The following is a 21,507-nucleotide window of genomic DNA, read 5'->3' on the forward strand; positions in this document are numbered from 1 at the left end:
CAGCTACCAGTCGAGCATCCAGATGGCTCCTTATGAGGCTTTATATGGTAGGCGGTGTCGGTCTCCGGTTGGATGGTTTGAGCCGGGAGATGATCGGTTGTTGGGTACGGATCTGGTTCAGGAGGCCTTGGACAAGGTCAGGATTATTCAGGATAGGCTTCGTTCAGCTCAGTCCAGGCAAAAGAGCTATGCAGACCGCAAGGTTTGAGATGTGGCCTTTATGGTTGGTGAGCGGGTATTGCTCCGAGTGTCGCCTATGATGGGCGTGATGAGATTTGGGAAGAAGGGCAAGCTTAGCCCTAGGTTCATTGGTCCGTTTGAGATTCTTGATCGAGTGGGAGAGGTAGCTTATAGACTTGCATTTCCGCCTAGCTTATCAGCCGTGCATCCAGTTTTTCATGTATCCATGCTTCGGAGATATCACGGCGATCCAGCCCACGTGTTAGATTTCAGCACTGTCCAGTTGGACAAGGACTTGTCTTACGAGGAGGAGCCGATAGCTATTTTGGACCGGCAGGCTCGCTGTCGACGCCCCCTTTTTCCTCGCGGAATCGGGTTCACGACATTCGGGAAGACAACTCTTATCCCGTTTGGGAATTGGGTTTTTGGAGTTTGGAGAGTCGCCACCTAATGATTATAATGCATTAGGACACTTTTGGAAGAATTAAAGATGCAGACCAGAGTTTTGGGTAAGGGCTTGAAATTATCTCGAGGGGAAGGTGTTAGGCACCCCTCAAGATCCACTAGTGTGGTTCCCGGCCATGCTACAATTGTGACTTTAAGTGCAAATGCGAATAAACTAACAAGTATAACAGGAAGCACAAAAAGGTTAAAAGAAGTGTTGAAATTCAGAAAGGGAGCAACTTAGTTGTAAAAGAAATGTGCAAGTAGAGGGAAGAAGTCAAGCAATTACTGCAAGCAAACCAAAAATCGTGTGAGAAACAGAAGTTGAAAGTGCAGCAGCTTTTAAAGTTCTAAAAAAAAAATTGTTAAACTAATAAAAGGAGAGGGGAGTCCTAGGTTTATACATTACATGGATCATTCGCACAACACTGGTACACAATTGTACACATAGTGTTATCGTGTAATCATCATCTCCATGTCTACCCTTCCCACCCCGTTAAGGTATTAAAGCGCGGAACGGTATCGTTTACTTATCGCATGCTACTACCCGTCCCGATCCTATCAGTTCTGGGGTATTAGAACTTCTAATCCTAAAAGGAAAGAAAGGGATGGAGGCCTTTGTGGAGTTAAAGGATAAAATTCTAGCTCGACATTCAAAACAAGTATCAAATAAAGGGAAGAATAAACAAGCAAATAAGGCTCAAATAAACCCCAGAAATCAAATAATCATATAGTATAGCATGCCTTGACAAATACTGATTTGGTCTTAGATTAAATTAAGTAGTGAGCGGACAGGTTCAACACATATATTTGGACAGAAAGGCTGCATTAGGCAACTCGGATACAGTTGTCAGAGATTAAGGCACTAAATTAGTCGCGAGTTCATTTAAGAAAGTACTGATTTCAGAAGATGATCATGCAGAAGAGTCTTGAAGAAAAAGGGTATGCTGCAGACTTTTAGAAACTAGTTCAAAAGGGAAAACAAACTGCCTAATTGTAGTTAAACACAAAAAAAAGAGAAGTTTTGAAAATTCCAGAAGGGACAGAGTTATCCAAAGAAAAGAGTGAGTTGCGGAACTGATTTACAACGACGAGTTCAAAAGACAGGAATTGAGTTGGAAAACACGTTTAGGCAGAATATTAGAAAGAAGGAGTTTCAGAAAAGATATGCCAGTTAAAGAAATAGATTTTAGGGAAAAGTATACACTGATTTTAAACAAGTTTTATTAGAGACTACATTTTGGAAAACATGTACTGACTTAGGCGCATAAGAAACGGCTAATCAATTGCTACTGCTGTTAGACAGGCTAAGCGAGTTTGGTTCAAAAGAAGCTCCTATGGACATGATATCTACAAGTTATTGATTACCGAACTCGTTAATAAATTTGTGGACGGATGCTTGTTTATTAAACCTAAAGTTTGCCTAATGTCATGCGTATGCACATCCTATAGGCATGACACCTATAAATTTGCAGAAAATTAACTCCTATAGGCAGGATTTCTATATGCATAATTGCAGAAAGTGAGTGTTAAGTCCTATGGACATGCTTTCTATGTGATTAAAACGGTCCTATAGGCAGGATCTCTAGATGGTTAAATAATAAAGTCCTAAGATCATGATTTCTACCCTTTTGATGCAAGAAAGTAAAGACCCCTCCCACATCGCTTTAATATACTCCCCGAGTTTATACAAGTTATTCCAGAATGTAGAAAAAATACATCAGAGGCTAACAGCTAGATCCGAGCAGCCTAATTCAACCTTAATGTCTAATAATATGCGATTGATCCACTCCCGGGATCCAGATTTCCAACGCCTTCTCTTTACCCAGGGTGTTTCAAAGTTCCAAGGAATCTCAGGGATTACCGGCATTGCTTACACCCAAGATACCATTAGAATAGAAACAGTGCAGTGTGGAAGAGCTAGCTCTCAGGCATCCAAGTTCAGAAGGAGCTCAGGGGGTCCCAAAGCATGGCTTGCAAGAGAGGGGCGGAACTTAATAGCTAAGAGTAAGTGCAAAGTGAAAGGGGGATTGGGGAGCCATGACAGGTTGTGGTCATACCTAGCCACAAAGTAGGCTGGCACACCCCCGATCACCTGCTTGGTCAAACACATTAAGAGCAGACCCTTGAAGGTCAGACCAGAGTCTGGACAGTGATTAGGACACTGCCAGACCCAAGTCTAAAGCTCAAAAACACATAAAGGGGGAAAGGGAATGGGAACTGATTGAGTTTGGGATTCAAAGAATCCAATCCAGAATCATGGACAACAATATTAGAGTGTTGTCATGCCCTGAACCATAACTCACATATAAAGGGGTGTGAGGGTTTGGGATTCATAAAGTATCAAATTCATGACAAGCAACTCACAGGATGCATACATAATTTAAATACTGAATTACAAAGGAAAGGGGGAACATGTTACAATATGCTAGAAACAAATGTCAACTAAAAGAGTTGGACAGAAGTGGGCAGAAGTAAACACATTGTGGTGGAGACATATAAACTAACTGAGACATACCAGTAGAGAAGCAAAAGAGTGCAGGAGAAAGTAGAGTAAACAAAGTCCACAGCAGCACAAGTAAAACAGAGAGAGTTTTTAAGTGAGAGTGACTTGTGTACTCAGATTGCGTTCTGTGTTCGTGTGTTCAAAGAGAAGGGAGGAGAGTATTTATAGTTTGAAATCAGTAGCGGAAAATCCCTTAATTGAGGANCCCGTCAGTCAGGCCGATTCAGTGGTGCCTCGTCTGGAGGCAGAGATTCGTATGATAGGGGTCATCCTCCTAGGCCCTTTCAGTCGGCTCTTCAGGTTTCTCACGGTGCTTCTGGTAGCCGTGGTCCTCAGACGCAGTATTCCGATCAGCAGTCCTTCAGTGCACCACCAGCACCTATTAGTGCACCACCACTTCAGAGTTTCCAGGGTCGTCGGCCCCAGCAGCCGAGGGCTTGTTTTACTTGTGGCGACACGAGACACATTGCTAGGTATTGCCCTCGCGTGCCAGGTGGCTCTCAGCATCAGAGTTCTCGTGCCATGGTTCAGGCACCAGGTATTCCACAGCCCACCCAGCCAGCTAGAGGTGCGGGTAGAGGTGCTAGAGGTGGAGGTAGAGGTCATAGAGGTGGAGCTCAGACCGCCAGAGGTGGAGGCCAGCCAGCAGCAGGCCGACCCAGAGAGGTAGATCAGAGTGGTGGGGCCCAGCCCCGATGTTATGCTCTTCAGGCCAGGCCCGAGGCAGAGGCTTCAGATGCAGTTATTACAGGCACGGTTCTGGTTTGTGATAGAGATGCTTCAGTGTTGTTTGATCCGGGGTCTACGTATTCGTATGTGTCATCTTATTTTGCCCAATATTTTTTCATGCCTAGTGATGCATGGGGTAATTCATGTTTATGTGTATACACCGGTGGGTGACTCTATTGTGGTTGATCGAGTCCATCGTTATTGTGTTGTGGTGATTGGGGGTCTGGAGACTCGTGTAGATTTATTGCTTTTAGACATGGTTGACTTCGATATTATATTGGGGATGGACTGGTTATCACCCTATCACGCTATCTTGGACTGTCATGCCAAGACTGTGACCTTAGCTTTACCGGGTATGCCTCGTTTAGAGTGGAGAGGGACTCCTGGTCATTATACCCGCAGTGTTATATCGTATGTGAAGGCTCGGCGTATGGTCGAGAAGGGGTGTTTGGCCTATTTAGCCTATGTTCGTAATTCCAGTGCTGAGGTTCCCTGTATTGATATTGTGCCCGTTGTTTGTGAGTTCCCTGATGTTTTTCCTTCAGACCTGCCAGGTATGCCACCCGATAGGGATATTGACTTCTGCATTGATCTGGTTCCGGGCACTCAGCCCATTTCTTTCCCACCATATCGTATGGCCCCGCCGGAGTTGAAAGAGTTAAAGGAACAGTTGCAGGATTTGCTTGAGAAAGGTTTCATTAGACCTAGTGTCTCACCTTGGGGTGCGTCGGTGTTATTTGTCAAGAAGAAGGATGGGTCAATGAGAATGTGTATTGATTACCGGCAATTGAACAAGGTAACGATCAAGAATAAGTATCCACTGCCGAGGATTGATGATTTGTTCGACCAGCTTCAGGGTGCCAGGGTATTTTCCAAGATTGACTTGCGATCTGGCTACCATCAGTTGAGGATTAGGGCATCCGATGTCCCTAAGACAGCCTTCCGCACTCGGTACGGGCACTATGAGTTCTTGGTTATGTCATTCGGGTTGACAAATGCCCCAGCAGCTTTCATGGACTTGATGAACCGAGTGTTCAGGCCTTATTTGGACTCATTCATGATAGTTTTCATTGATGACATATTGATATACTCCCGCAGCAAGGAGGAGCACGAGCAACACCTTAGAGTGGTTCTTCAGACTCTGAGGGATAGTCGGTTATATGCTAAGTTCTCGAAGTGTGAATTCTGGTTGGGTTCAGTTGCATTTCTGGGTCATGTTGTATCAGCAGAGGGTATTCAGGTGGACCTAAAGAAGATTGAGGCAGTCAATAGCTGGCCTAGACCAGCATCAGCTACGGAGATTCGGAGTTTCTTGGGGTTGGCAGGCTACTATCGACGGTTCGTGGAGGGGTTTTCATCCATTGCCGCTCCGATGACCAGATTGACCTACAAGGGTGCCCAGTTCAGATGGTCGGATGAGTGTGAGGCGAGCTTCAGAAGCTCAAGACAACTCTGACTACGGCACCAGTGTTGGTTTTGCCCACAGGTTCAGGGCCTTATACAGTCTATTGTGATGCTTCCCGTGTTGGGCTTGGAGCAGTGTTGATGTAGGATGGCAAGGTCATTGCTATGCTTCGAGGCAGTTGAAGATTCATGAGAAGAACTATCCGGTTCATGATTTGGAGTTGGCAGCCATAGTTCACGCATTGAAGATTTGGAGGCATTATCTGTATGGCGTGGCATGTGAGGTGTTCACGGATCACAAGAGTCTTCAGTACTTGTTCAAGCAAAAGGAGTTGAATTTGAGGCAGAGGAGGTGGTTGGAGTTGTTGAAGGATTATGATATCACCATTCTATATCATCCGGGGAAGGCCAATGTGGTGGCCGATGCATTGAGTAGGAAGTCAGCCAATATGGGCAGTCTTGCTTATATTCCGGTCGGTGAGAGGCTGCTTGCTTTGGATGTTTAGGCCTTAGCGAATCAGTTCGTGAGGCTGGATGTTTCTGAGCCCAGTCGTGTGTTAGCTTGCACGGTCGCTCGTTCTTCATTATTGGAGCGTATCCGTGATCGGCAGTATGATGATCCCCATTTGTGTGTCCTTAGAGACACGGTGCAGCGCGGAGGTGCCAGGCATGTTACCTTAGATGATGATGGAGTTTTGAGATTGCAGGGTCGAGTATGTGTGCCTAATGTGGATGGGCTCCGAGAGTTGAGTTTGGAGGAGGCCTATAGCTCCCGGTACTCTATTCATCCGGGCGCCGCGAAGATGTATCAGGATTTGTGTCAGAATTATTGGTGGCGTAGAATGAAGAAGGATATCGTAACATATGTGGCTCGTTGTTTGAATTGTCAGCAGGTTAAGTACGAGCATCAGAGGCCTGGTGGTTTATTTCAGAGGATTCCCGAGTGGAGGTGGGAGCGGATTACTATAGACTTTGTTACTGGACTTCCGCTGACTCGGAAGAAGTTCGACGCAGTATGGGTCATTGTTGATAAGCTGACAAAGTCAGCACATTTCATTCCTATGGCAGTCTCCTATTCTTCTGAGAGGTTGGCCGAGATCTATATTCGGGAGATTGTTCTTCTTCATGGTGTGCCCGTATCTATCATTTCGGACCGGGGTACGCAGTTTACCTTGCACTTCTGGAGAGCAGTTCAGCGAGAGTTGGGCACGCGGGTTGAGTTGAGCACAACATTTTATCCCCAGACGGACAGTCAGTCCGAGCGGACTATTCAGATCTTAGAGGATATGCTCCGAGCTTGTGTTATTGACTTTGGAGGTTCGTGGGATCAGTTCTTGCCCTTAGCGGAGTTTGCCTACAACACCATCTACCAGTCGAGCATCCAGATGGCTCCCTATGAGGCTTTATATGGTAGGCGGTGTCGGTCTCCGGTTGGATTGTTTGAGCCGGGAGAGGCTCGGTTATTGGGTACGGATCTGGTTCAGGAGGCCTTGGACAAGGTCAAGATCATTCAAGATAGGCTTCGTTCAGCTCAGTCCAGGCAAAAGAGCTATGCAAACCGCAAGGTTGGAGATGTTGCTTTTATGGTTGGTGAGCGGGTATTGCTCCGAGTGTCGCCTATGAAGGGCGTTATGAGGTTTGGGAAGAAGGGCAAGCTTAGCCCTAGGTTCATTGGTCCGTTTGAGATTCTCATCGAGTGGGAGAGGTGGCTTATAGACTTGCTTTGCCGCTGAGCTTATCAGCCGTGCATCCAGTGTTTCATGTGTCCATGCTTCGGAGGTATCATGGCGATCCAGCCCACGTGTTAGATTTCAGCACCGTCCAGTTGGACAAGGACTTGTCTTATGAGGAGGAGCCGGTAGCTATTCTAGACCGGCAGGTTCGTCAGTTGAGATCCAAGAGTTTCCCTTCTGTTCGTGTTCAGTGGAGAGGTCAGCCTCCTGAGGCATCGACCTGGGAGTCCGAGTCTGATATGCGGAGCCGTTACCCTCATCTTTTCCCCGACTCAGGTACTTCTTTCTTCTATCCGTTCGAGGACGAATGGTTGTTTTAGAGGTGGAGAATGTGACGACCCAAAGGGTCATCACCTGTTTTAAATGAATTCTGTGCTTCCGAGGACTTGAAAACCTCATTTAGAGTTGCCTCGATTTGCGTGCGCAGTCCGGGCGCGTAGTCGGAAAGCTTAAATGTGAAATTCTATGAAAAATGCTAAATTTTGATGTTAAAATGAAAAAATTTGAATTTGGTCAACATTTTGGGTAAACGGACCCGGACCCGTGATTTGACAGTTCTGGAGGGTCCGTAGGAAAATATGGGACTCGGGCGTATGCTCGGAATCGAATTCCGAGGTCCCGAGCCCGAGAAATGAATTTTTAAAAGAAATTATTTTTCTGAAATTGTTAAGGAAAAATTGAAATGATATTTGATTAGAACGTGTTGGTATCGGGCCCGTATTTTGGTTCCGGCGCCCGGTATAGGTCTTATATATGCTTTAAGTCATTTCTGTGAAATTTGGTTGAAAACGGACGTCGTTTGACGTGTTTCGGACTTAAATTGGAAAATTTGATATTTTATAAAGTTTGAAAGAATTCTTGGATTTTGAGGTGTAATTCGATGTATATGATGTTATTTTGGCGATTTGATCGCGCGAATAAGTCCGTAGGATATTTTTGAGGTTGTGTATATATTTGGTTTGGAGCCCCGAGGGCTCGGGTGAGTTTTGGATAGGCCAGGGGGGCATTTTTGAACTTTGAAAAATTGCTGGAATTTCTGACCTGCAGGCTTCGCAAATGGCTCACAAATGCGATATCGCAATTGCGAGTGGCCTTTCGCAATTGCAAAGTTAGCCCAGGCCAGTCCTTCTCGCAAATGTGATTACCCTAATGTCGCAAATGCGACCTTCATGTCGCAAATGCGAAGGTCTAGTATTTCTTATGGGTTCGCAAATGCAAACCTAGTCTTCGCAATTCCCACATCAGCAGGTCGGGGTTCGCAATTGCGAACACCTGTTCTCATTTCCCATAACTGAGACCTGCATTTTTTTACACTTAACCGATTTTGAACTTCATTTTCTCAAACCCAAACACACTTAGGCGATTTTTCAAGGTTTTCTTCTTCTCCAAATCAATTGTAAGTCATTTTTAACTAACTTCCTTCAATTCTCAACATCTTTTAACATGATTTCAACTTCAAATCAATGATTTTCATAGGGGAAATTGGTTGTTTTGGGTAGAACCTAGGTTTTTCAAAAATTGGGGATTTGGACCTCAATTTGAGGTCCGATTTCAAAACAAATTATATGTTTGAGTTCGTGGGGGAATGGGTTATCGGGTTTTGGTTCGAACCTCGGGTTGTGACCAGGTGGGCCCGGGGGCGATTTTTGACTTTTTGGGTAAAACTTGGGAAAACTCATTTTCATGCATTGGGGTTGATTCATTTAGTGTTTATTAATGTAATTAAGTAATTTGTGATTAGATATGAGCGAATTGGCGGTGGAATCGCGGGGTATAGCTATACTTGAGGCTTAAGTTGTGTGCAAGGCATTGAGGTAAGTGTTTGGTCTAACCCTAGCTTGGGGACTAGGAGTTGAGTCTTATTTGCTAATTGCATCTTGTTGAGTACGACGTATAGGTATGGTGACGAGTATCTACACGTTGGTGTCTAGCATGACCGTGAGTCTTTAAATTGTGAATGTCCCGATTTTGTTGTATTTCTCTTGCCTTAGTGATGATTCCTATTTGTTGTGAAAAGCTTGTGAAAGGAAATTGTGACCTATGAACAACGAGGAGCATTGACTCAAGTTATATTTCAATTGTGAACGTATATGAAATGGTTGAACCCCTTTGGAGCATTGGCTCAAGCGGTAAAGTGAGATATGAAATAAAAGTGAAAGGAAGAGAAAGAGTATTTAAATTGTCTTGCCGGGATATTGTTGTTTATTGATTATTTTCCCTTGCCGGGACGTTGAGATTATTGATGTTGTACCCTTGCTGGGATTTAATTCTTCCATTGTGTTCCCTTGCCGGGATTTCTCTTATTATTTTATTTATTCCCTTGCCCCTTGTTTGTGATTGTTGTTTGGGTGAGGAAGAGTGTTAAAGCACGAAGGGTGATGTCGTGCATTGTTTGTTTATTGTGAGGAAAGAGTGTAAAACACGAAGGGTGATGCCGTGCCGCACGATGTACCATTCCGTGCCGATTCTATTGATTATATGTGAGGAAAGAGAGTAAAAGCACGATGGGTGATGCCGTGCACACTTTATTATATCATTGCTTGGTGAGGATCAGAGTAAAAGCACGAAGGGTGATGTCGTGCACTTTTTGCTTTCTGTTTCTTTATTAATGTCTGAGTTGTGTTGTTTCCTTCGTTACTGGACGACTTTTACTTGAAATTGTTATTTCCCCCATAGCATGCTCCCCCTCCCATATTGATTACTTGTTTCTGTATTTTGATTCCGCTATATATGTATATATAACTGCACAGGTTTATATGGTAGTCTGGTCTACCCTCGTCACTACTTCGCCGGGGTTAGGCTAGGCACTTACCAGCACATGGGGTCGGTTGTGCTGATGCTACACTCTGTGCTCTTTTGCACAGATCCAGGTGTCGGAGTAGCTTACGGTGCGCAGCAGTAGTCAGGGAGCCGACCTTCAGTCCACGAGACTCCGAGGTAGCCTTGCTGGCGTCCGCAGGCTCGGCATCTCTTCTATCAGTTTTTATGTTCTGTTGACATTTGTATTCGAGACAGAGTATGTCCTTTATTTGAAACTCTTATTTGTAGTAATCCTAGACTGTCCGTGTATTGTTGTGACACCAGGTGCTGGGAGAGACTTGTATTGGCTTTCTAGACGCTGTTTCTATTTTTAGTTCAGACTTCCGCTAAATTTTACTTTTCGTTGTCTTTTAACTGCTTATTCATTGATAATTTAATTGTTTAATCATGTATAAAACAAGATTGGTTAATGTTTGGCAAAGGTTCTTGGCTTGCCTAGCTTCCACGAGTAGGCGCCATCACGACTCCCGAGGGTGGGAAATCCGGGTCGTGACATCATCTCTTTCCTGCTCAATAACAGCCACTTTCTCCACTAAGGCATCTTTTTCTTTACTGAAATTCTCAATGGTTTCTTTTAGATCAACTACTACTACCATCAAATTATCTCTTTCGTGTTCTACACTAGTGATTTTCTCAATTAGAACCTCCTTTTCATTTTCAAGATTATCTATAGTTTCCTTCAAATCAACCACACAAACCATCAAGTCATCTCTAGTTTGCTCAGCATCTCCTAACTCCATAGTTAAGGCATCCTTATCAGTTACAAGACTATGGTAATTATCAATTAACACATTAGCTAATGACATGAGTTTTTTTAGGAGAGTAGGACTTCAAATTTCTCTGAACATCCCGAAAATTTACCTCATCATTGTCATCGTCTTCATCATCATCTGATCGAGTCATCAAAGCAAATATTGAGTCATACTCATTTGCTTCACTTTCAACTGCCATCATTAAGCTGTCACTTGCTTCATCTTCTTCTTCAGACTCGCTGGAAAAATCTCCCCATGCTGTAAGAGCTTGCTTCACAACATTATCAGCGGCGTTCTTTCTTTTGAAGCCTTTATCAGGAACCGGGTTCCTCTTGGTTGCTTTGTCAGAGTTGTGTTTGAAGTGTTCTTGCTTCAGGAGAGGGCAATCTTTGATGAAATGCCCTGACTTTCCACACTTATAACAGAGGTCATAATTCTTTGGCTTGCTATAACTGCCCCTCTTTTGTATACCTCCATTCCTTCGAACCATTTTCTAAAACCTTCTGGTTAGGTAAGCCATGTCACTATCCTCGCCACTTGAGTCATTACTTTCTGCCTTGAGTACAGGTTCTTTTCCTTCTTTGGTTCTCTTCTTTCACTGTCCTTCTTCTTCTTCATCATTTTATAGGTTTTCAGATTCCCAACCAGCTCATCTATAGTCAGCGCCTGCAAATCCTTTGCTTCAGTTATGGCATTCACTTTATTCTCCCAGGGACTAGGCAAAATACTGAGAATTTTCCTCACTAGCTTGTTCCTAGGAATGATTTCACCAAGCGAGTGTAGCTCATTTATGATAGAAGTGAATCGAGTGTGCATGTCTTGAATGGATTCATCGTCCTTCATTCTGAAGAGCTCATACTCAGTGGTGAGCATGTCAATCTTAGATTACTTTACTTGAGTAGTTCCTTCGTGTGCTGTTTGTAAAGCTTCCCATATCTCTTTGGCAGATTGGCAAGCTGAAATCCTGTTATATTCATCAGGACCTATACCACACACCAAAATTTTTTTGGCACGAAATTTTTTCTCCACAGCCTTCCTGTCAGCATCGTTGTATTCTTTCCTCATCTTAGGCACTATCACAGCAGGATCTCCGACCTTTTTTGTAGGGACATAAGGACCATTACATATAACATCCCACAACTCGGAATCTTTAGCCATGATAAAGTCATGCATTGTCTTCCACCACCCATAATATTGGCCATTGAACCTGGGTGGTCTGTAGATAGACTGACCCTCTTCGAAGTTTGGTGGAGCAGCCATGAGGATCCTTTCTAGGTGTTAACCTGATAGAAAGAACCCTCTTTGATACCAATTGATAAAATATATGAGTCCACCGAACTATATAGAGACCAGGTCCTATATAGGTTTTCACAGATAAGGCTAATGCAATAGTAAGTAAATGGAACAGGGAACTTTTACGTGGAAAAACCCCTGCTCAAGGGGATAAAAAAATCACGACCTACACTGGCAGGATTTCAACTTCACTATGAGCAATCTTTAGATAACAACCTATGCAACCTAGGAATAAACTCTTAATCCCTCACTAACTTGTAATACACCTATTACAAGCCACATTGCAATACATCTATTACAAAGACTTCAACTCATGACTAACTCTAGTCACGACATAAACACTAAATATTTATGGTTTACAAGGGGTTCCTAATTAAAACTTCTAGATAAACAAAGTAGGAATTACAATGAATAACAATTACAAAGTTACAACTCTACTAAGGACATACAAGAGGCTTATTGTAGGAACCGGTCCGTAGTGGTGTTGTACTTTGTTCTTGATGCACTTGAGAATTGAATGCTTGATTGTCAGATGCTTGGAGTACTTGAATGAATTTTCAAGTGTTCAAGTGATGTTTTGTTGTAATGTTTATTGATAATACACCTTGGATGACATCACTTGAATGATGTAGTCACTTGGTTGGTACAAGGTCCTTCCCAATGAGAAGTGACTGCTGCACTGTGTTGCACTATTTGCGTGTACAGTGCAGGCAGTCACTTTCTAGCTGTAAAGAGTTGACCTCATACTGCTGTCAGGGGAACCCAAGTGGATCAGGTCCCTGTGTTGATTCTTTATCTTCTGAAGTCATAGCAACTCACATTAGCTTGAGTCCGTTGATTGAGTTGTGTACCAAGTGTATCAGGTTCCTTATTTGGTTCTTTGATAGTAAGTTTGTTAGATCATCAAAACATGAAGCTAAGGTACTATAAACCAATCATATATTAAATTAAAAAACATATGAATACATTCATGGAATATAGCGAGACAGTGAATACAATAAAAATATATGGAATACAACGAGATACATTGAAATACAATGAAAAAAAAGACACTGAATACAATGAAATACATGAGATACAACGAGGTACATTGAAATACAATGAAAAAAATAGTAACATACTCTTCAAGTTCCTCAGCCGCAAACTCCGTCCCCAATCCACCGATATCCATGCACCCTTTCAGACGAAAACCACTGCCGCCAAGACCATAGTATTCTTTATAGTATTTCAGCCATATAGGTTTATTCGTAACTTGTTTGAGAGAAGAGAAATTTGCAAGTAAAAAAGCCATTAAAAGTTAATTGAGAGAAAATGCCAACACTGACGAGGCTATTCACAATGGAAGAAGCCTCTCAACACAATACTAAGGATGATTGCCGGGTCGTTATTGACAGGTGAAAGAAATAGCCGGCCGAAGGAGGGGGTTAGGGGTGACACAACAAGGAAGGGAGGAAATGGTCGCTGGCCAGATCTGTCGTTGGTAGAACACAACCCCTGCTAGGGTTTCTAAAAGCAGGGGAGGAAAAAACCGGGAGAAAAAGAGAAGAAAGAGGAAAGAGAAAGGAGGAGAGAGGGAGAGAGAAAAAAAAATAATACATAGCGTATTTAATGATTTAAGGGCAGGGAGTAGCCATAAATAGATATTTTGCTATAAAAATTAAAAGGTAGCTATAGGGGATAATTTTTTAAAAGGGTATTTATTTATAATAAATAAGGTATCAACCTTTGCTATAGGAGGTAAAATTTCCTTAAAAAAATCACCTTGGAAAACTATTAGTTTCCACCAAATGGTTCATTAACGTCCATTATATATTTAAACTATATTCTTCGCCATACAAATAACTATTAATAAAATTAAAGCAATAATTGAGGTAGAATTTAATCAAAAAAACAACGACATAGTAAAATTATGAACTTAATATTAAAGTTGTGCCAGAACAAATTGATCCTCATTTAAAATAAAATTGGAGTTTTAAAAAAAAATAGTTGGAGCTTCCTAAATTCCATTTCACCTATAGACACCGCATTGAGCTTTATAATTCAAATACTCTCATACTATAAGAATTGTCTGTCAATTGACAAAAATATACTAACGTATTAATTAAGGTGCTTGGTCATGTCGTTACCCTTGAAAAGTAAAAGAATAAACATTTCCAACTCAAATTTAATCAACTGCGCTCCTTAATCAACAAAAAAGAATAAATTAAAAGAAATAAGAGTTAATTTAATCCATACTCATCATACATATTGGCAATACAATACAAAAAAAATTTTCCAACTCAAATTTATTCGAAAAGAACTTGTGAATAACATAGATAATTTAGAGGAAGAGAAACAATAGAAAAATAGATACATAAAAGAAGAAAGGTCAAGACCGAAAATACAAACATACCCGGGTCACTCAAAATTAACACTACTTAAATACAACCACATACAATGATAGTGATTTGATTCTGATTTTTTGGCACATCAGGAGAAGGAGAAGTATCAAAATCATTGGCCTCAAGAAAGATTAATATTCGTGCTTGAGAAAATATTGATAAAGCGACTAACTCATACAATTAAAGCAAGACGGAATGCGAAGTTCATCTTGATACAACCGCATACAGTGTTATGTGAAGTAATTCATCTTGATTATTTTCAATGGAAAACCTGTTCCAATTTTTTTTTTTTATTTTTTATTGGCCATTCATATAGCTTCATATGAATATGAATCTTTTCTAAAATTAAACTCTAGTAGGAGTTTGTTTTAGTGCCTTCCTTGCGTGGTAGATTGGAATATCTAATTGCATTGAAAAGAAATAGGAGTAACAGAAAGTCACAGTGGAAAACTTATAGTAGACCTCAAAAACCTAAATATTCCTTGTTTAACCTACGCACTTAAGGGGGAAAAAAAACTCCTAAAGTAACATTGCTGAAATATGAACCGATCTTAATGAGTTTGAAACCAACTCATTCTCTTCTTCAGCTTCCTTTTTAAATCTTACGGAAATTTTGATTTTTTTAATAAGAAAACAAACACTTAATATCTGTTAACAATTTTAAAAATCAGACTTCCAGAACAAGAACTAGTTTTACAAGTTCTTTAATTGTGAGGTTGTCGATTATTTCCTCATAGGTGCTTTAGAAATTTGCTTTTCCTTGTCCTAAGACAAATTTCCCCCTAAGAAACAGAGAAAAGAAAGGAAAAGTTTATCTGTTTTAGACTGTTCCTCCTAATTTGATGTCATTATTACACCAAATTATATATTTAAAGGTCGAAAGAAACTCGGTTTAGGTCAGTAACCATTTTAAAATTCTTAACGTTTATGTTGGCCAAGTCTCCCTTAGAAAATATGAGAATGTTGTAAAGACAATGAAACGCTTTTTGCACTAATTTTCCTGTCTCACCAACCAACTTTATGAAAAATTTGACTCATTTTTGTCTATCTCATTTCCTAATTAGTCATAATTTTGTACTTGCATTCCTATATATAGCCTATTCTTTTGGCTCTCTCATCTACCACCATTAATTCCATTCTCTTCTCTTCATTGGCAAATCAAAGAACTATACTTGGGCAAAATGGCTTCGGCTAACGTACAAACATTTCTGTTTCTTGTAGTGTTCTATTTCATGTTTGGCGTTAGTCTGGCCAACTTTAACTACACTTGGGGACCAGGAAACTGGAACAAAACTAATTGCCCCTATGGTAATAATCACCCAAATGTTACCCAAACTTCAAATAAATTCATCGTTGGGGGTTCCGAAAATTGGCATTATGGCTTCGACTACATGGATTGGGCTCGCAAAAATGGCCCTTTCTTTGTCAATGACACACTAGGTACGTCTTCTTTTATTTAAAAATTAAAATTTTCTCTTTTTCACATAACTCATCACTTATATGCGTGTAGACACACATATATAGAATTTAACATATATAGGATTTAACTTATTTACATAAGCGTATTTTAATCTGTTGTAGCAAGTACATAATATATCTTATTTTGCAGTTTATTAATACCATTTTTATAGACGATTACTTGTCTTTTTCTGTTATGTGACCTCATAAAAATTATTTTATTATTTTTAGTATATTGAAATTAAACTCATTTTTTGTACTAAACTTACACCCACTATAAACAAAATATGGTGCATGTATATTTGCTCGTTTACTTTAAATTTTGATTTCGCCGCTAAATGCACCATGCAGTTTTCAAGTATGATCCGCCAAACCCAAATGGTGGGTTTCCACACAGTGTATATTTATTACCAAACTATTGGAGCTTCATCAAGTGCGACTTCAGAAGGGCTAAGAGGATAGCAAATCCGAACCATATGGGTGCAGGTGAAGGATTCGAGTTCGTGCTGAAGAAAATGCAGCCTTATTATTTTGCCGGTGGAGAGCATGAGGGAATCCATTGCAACAATGGGACAATGAAGTTTGTTGTGATGCCCCTCAAACGCTGGCCTTTCTAAGTTGACGATGAGATCTTGCTGGCTGTTGCTTGAAACTTGACGGAGAATGCTGACCAAATACTGTACCAAACAGTCAATTTTTTGGAAAATAGTTCTTACAAGAGTTTTAGATGCAAACACTATATATTTATATTCACAAAAGATTGTTATTTGAAATGAAGAAATGAAAATCCCCAGAACTACAACCGAATATAGTTGTCACCTTAATTTTGGCAGAAACTCCCCAGAAATTAATGTAGCTTATCCTAGTGCTGTCTTTCCGTTGCACCAAAATAGACTTATGAATATATAAAAAAATTAAAAGACTTTTTAGTTTGTTTCACCATTCTTTTTGTGTTTTTAATACAATTTTTTTTAAAATTTTGGTATACAGATATTTCTGTCAAGGGTTAACAAACTTAGGGTATAAAATGGTCCGGTTGGGCCAAATCAATCAAAAACGGATTTAACAAGTTGATTCAATAAAGGAAATTTTACCTCCTATCGCAAAGCTTTACACCCTATTTATTATAAATAAAAACTCTTTTAATATATTATTTTATACAGTTACCTTTTAGTTTTTATAGCAAAATATGTATTTATGGTTATTTCCTACCATTAAGCCATTAAACACTCTCTAATTTTTTTCTCTCTCATTCTTTATATAAAACTACCTCCTTATTAAACCCTAGCGTATGTTCTTTTCAAACTGATCAAACTAATTTGCTTCATTCTCGGATGGCAACTCTTGCTGATACGTTCCTGGCAGGTCTGGAAGAATTGTCTGATAATGTTCTTGACGAGGAGAATTTGGATTCTGAACAGGAAGTTGTTGGAGACTTGGCAGACATGTTAGATAATGTTTCCAAGCTGCAAAAATTACGTCGCTACACTGAACCACGATTTTCCTTTATCACGAACTCTGCAACTGGCCGGTTGACAATTCCAACGGAGTAAATTCTTGTATTCAGATATATTTATATGTATTCAATAAGGAATACACTGATTTTTATTTTGTGCGGTGATTTTTGACTGTTTTATTTGGATGTATTTATATGTATTTGAGTTCATACAACAATATTTTTAAATACATTGTTAGTTCTAATTGTATTCATCTGTATTTTCAACCTAATTGTATCCATCTGTATTTAAAACGACAATACAATGAAATATAGTAAAATACTCTCAATACAAAATAGAAAATCAATGAATACAACCAATGAAATGTATTTAGATTGTAGATACTAACTTTTAGATGTATTTAGATTTTGTTAGAGAAACATAGCATGAAGGAAAGCATATATTATGAATACAACATTATACATGCTGTATTTTTTAAAAGTCTGCAATGAATACATTATACAATTAGCCAGAATACATATCCATACATTTGGACACATCAATTGGTGAAGAGGTTGTAAGTATATACCACGAAAAAAGGATGAACTAAATCTCTAAATATTGCTTTATTTTTTTGGGTGTTTTTCGTCTGAGAAATCTTTTTCCTTGACTGGATTAATAATTTTGCATGTTATAATTGAGTTTGTTGAGTTATATTAGGAGTCTATCACGTTAATTGATTCATTTTCTGTTTTTAAACAGCTGGAGAGTCCTATTTTTACGCTGTATTCATGAATACATCTCACGAATACATATGAATACAGCGGATGATAGCTGACATGCCCTGTTTTTTCGCCGAGTTTTCCTACTGTATTCGTGAATACAGTAGCTTGAATACATCGAATACTTTCCATAACAACTGAAAAAGTAGCTGTAAAAAGTAATTAAGTATATAGTAGCTATAACAAGTTAATACCCACTAAACAATAGTGGTTTCTGAAAATTTCTCATAAATAAACGGGAAATTTACATGAAAATACACTTGGAGAAAGCACTTTTCAGCCGCCTAACCTACAAATATGGTTTTCATCCGGTAGCCCACAAACATTTTATGAAAACAAGTGGAACTTCGTCAACTACATCCAAAACCACGCCTAAATCAGATTTCGATTTTTTCTTTCATTTTTATCTTTTTCCTTTTTCCATTTTCATTCTTATTTATTTTTTACTTCCCTCTGTATAGTATTTCCTAAAATTCACAATATCAGGAAGTTGAAGTAAAAATATATTCATCCTTAGAGTCTATAATTTTATTTTTATATTTTTTTTTTGCAAAATTCAAAGTTTTGTAAGGGAAAATCTTATTTCACTGGAAAAAATAAAAATTTACATTATTAAACACCTTATATACATTGTTATACATAGTCATACGTTAATTATACATAAATATATAATAATATACACTATCCGAAGGTAATTTTTTTTACAGTTATCTATGTTGTATAATTATGTATAATCTTGTATACTTGTGTATAGTCATGTATAATTCTTTATAGCTATGAGAATACACACAAATATACATGGTTATAATTATGTATAATCTTGTATACTTGTGTATAATCATGTATAATTCTGTATAACTATGAGAATACACACAAATATACATGGTTATACATGATTATACAAAGTATATATAGTTATATACATCATTCTTCCTCCCTTCGGAAGTCACTAAAAGTGAGAAGAAGAAGAAGAAGAAGGAGGAAAAATTACCAAAAAAAAAAAGGAGATTTCATAATTTAGAATAAGAGACAAGAATTAAAGAAATAACCACTCAATATTTTCTTTTTCTTCAAACGGGAATAAAAGGATCCTCTAATGTGAAAATCGGAATCGGCTTCGGCGAGCACTGAATCGAAACGAAAAAGACTACAAATGATAGATCCGGTGTGGATTGTTCAACAATGTTATTTTGTGGAAGAGGAAGATACAGATGAATGGCGTTCTCTGCAACTTTTCGGTGTTCATCTTCTCTATGTCGTCCTCTGAATAATTCAACAATTTCACGCACTTTGCCTCAGTCGTCTTCTTCACTCTCCTTTCGATCTTCGCCTTCACTTTTTAACCACAAAAAGTCTTTGTCTATTCTATCTGCTACACTTGAAGGTAATCTTTTACATACTTGAGTTTTGGATTAATAGCTTAATAGAAAGGAAATCTGAAGAAGAACTCGACTATTTCGCCAGAGAGAGAGAGAAAGAGCAAGAGCGAATTGAAAATGAAAGAGAAAGAGGGGTGGGGAGAAAATCTGAAAGAGAAAATTTGATTTGGGAATGGAAAAGTTTCCTCCGCATAAAGAAAAAGAGTGGGGGCGGCGATATGGCTAATCAGTGAAAATAATTTTTCAACATCATAGAAACTGGGCCATACCGGGTAAGAAGGGAAAATATAGGCCCAATTTTATTAGAATGTTGGGGCAACTGACAATGAGAGTAATTTTGTTCTAAATAAACGGCTTGAATCTTAAACTCAAACTCATTTTTCAGTTGTTTATTTTTTCTATACTTCATTTATCGTTTTTTATTAGCCAAATGAAATCGAGAAAAAGGTTTTTGTTTTATTAATCATGAAAATATACATCTATCCAACTCTTTTTATGTTTTGATAAATTTTATTATGGGTCAATCTGGCATTACATGCGGTGTCCAATTCGCCCAACCTTTTCGATGGTCTAATATGGATTAAACCCAAATTGATTCCATAATGAATAAGTATATATTTAGTTCAGTCTTTCCAAACTTAAGATTAAGCGAGCACTATATATTCATGAGTTAAATCTGACGCACCTAATAAAAATACTAATAGGATAACATACAAATGTTGCTGCATGATGTAGGAGACTAAGATATATCCAACTATTGACACGTACAATAGATAAAAATTAAAAATCATTATAACGAAATTCCATTCAATTAAAGACAAAGGAGCAGAATTGTGCATAAGCTTGAAAAAAGACATAAAATAGAGAAACTTCAGTACAAGCTAGACTGAATTTAAGCAGCAAATACTTCATAACAGACGTTGTAATATCAGCAAACAATAGGCACGAGGCCAACCTTGTTGGTGACGTTATCATAAAAAACCAGAACACGAGTGCAATCCTCAGGAACTGGAATGCTTTGTCCCATTTTTAAAAGCACAACATGAAGATTTGGGTTCTCTTTCTTTATTATATTCACTGCTTTGTTGACATCTGCCCCAATAAGCTCTGGCCATGAGGACTTACCTATATATACACATTAGCAATTGCAAATATATAAACATGCATTAAAAAGAACAAGACACAAAACAAGGTGAAAAATGAACAGAAACTTACCCTGAATTGTACACTGCGGAAACGGACAGTGAGCAGAACTCATATCTAGCTAATTGCCTAAGTACTCTAATAGACAATATATATATAGATTTGCAAATTGTTTGGAGAAGATGACTCTGGGGTGGCTATATTTATAGCTGTCTTATGTCTTTGATTTTAATGTGTTTCCATATTTAATTAATCCTAGTAATCAATCTGCAGATTTTCTTAGGAGTTGAAATATGGAAATCTTATGGTTAGTTATTTGATTTACGTATAGAAATGGATAGAGAAATTAAACACATAATTATGTTAGGAATATACATAAATTGCATTCTAAAGTTGCCCCAAAAAAGTTATTGACACACTTCAACTTTGGAGCATTTCCAGATTTAATAACCTTCATATCTTTTCCTCAACTGTATCCATTATTCCTTGCCACTGTATAGTCACTCTCAAAATAATAACCGGAAAATATATACATATATATATAGAGAGTTTCGGCCGCGGGCTAAAAATGATATTTGCCCGTGAGATTTGGCCTTCTAAACGCTCTTGATGAGAAGCCAAACGAACATTAAAAACGAACTATATGTGTCATTTTTCAATTGGATCCGCTTTTCTAATTAGATTTATTTTCGGCTAGTGAATTTGTCCTAGCTTCTCGTGGATTTATTTTGTGAATATATTTTCCAATATTAAAATATAAAAAGTATTTCCAAGATTATTTTTAGTTCGTGTGCAAATCAAAATAGATTGGGTTTCAAGTTTTAATCCATTTTACTATGAACACTTAATTTTATATTTTCCTTAATTTTTCATCGCGTAAGAATTTTTAATCTTCTAGAAATACTCGAGTTTTATATATATACACCTGAATAGGTGAAACTATACATGCATAAATATGAAGAAAATAATTTAAACTAATGTTGATTTCTTTATGTGCACATTTCTAACAACTTCTGAAACATGGCTTTCCATGTACATCTAGTATACGATACATTGGTATCCGATTC

At 38.8% G+C, this 21,507-nt stretch overlaps 2 protein-coding genes across 2 annotated transcripts; both read left to right on the forward strand.

Moving 5' to 3' along the window:
* On the forward strand, positions 4,626–5,045 carry LOC109239972 (RNA-directed DNA polymerase homolog; the record flags this gene model as incomplete). Its single annotated transcript, XM_019406591.1, has 1 exon — positions 4,626–5,045. A coding segment is annotated over exon 1 (420 nt), but the record flags the coding sequence as incomplete, so codon positions are not given.
* On the forward strand, positions 15,379–16,622 carry LOC109239980. Its single transcript, XM_019406599.1, has 2 exons — positions 15,379–15,682; positions 16,052–16,622. The coding sequence occupies exons 1-2, from the start codon at positions 15,424–15,426 to the stop codon at positions 16,315–16,317; spliced, it is 525 nt and encodes a 174-aa protein (XP_019262144.1). The 5' UTR covers positions 15,379–15,423; the 3' UTR covers positions 16,318–16,622.

The sequence above is a fragment of the Nicotiana attenuata genome, chromosome 1 (assembly GCF_001879085.1).
Source record: "Nicotiana attenuata strain UT chromosome 1, NIATTr2, whole genome shotgun sequence".
Lineage (NCBI taxonomy): Eukaryota > Viridiplantae > Streptophyta > Magnoliopsida > Solanales > Solanaceae > Nicotiana > Nicotiana attenuata.

What these genes read in the sequence shown, in the direction of transcription:
- LOC109239980 (XM_019406599.1), top strand. Translation starts at nt 15,424, where the DNA reads ATGGCTTCGGCTAACGTACAAACATTTCTGTTTCTTGTAGTGTTCTAT. An exon ending in CTTTGTCAATGACACACTAG is followed by an intron (nt 15,683 to 16,051) that starts GTACGTCTTCTT and finishes TGCACCATGCAG; the next exon opens with TTTTCAAGTATGATCCGCCA.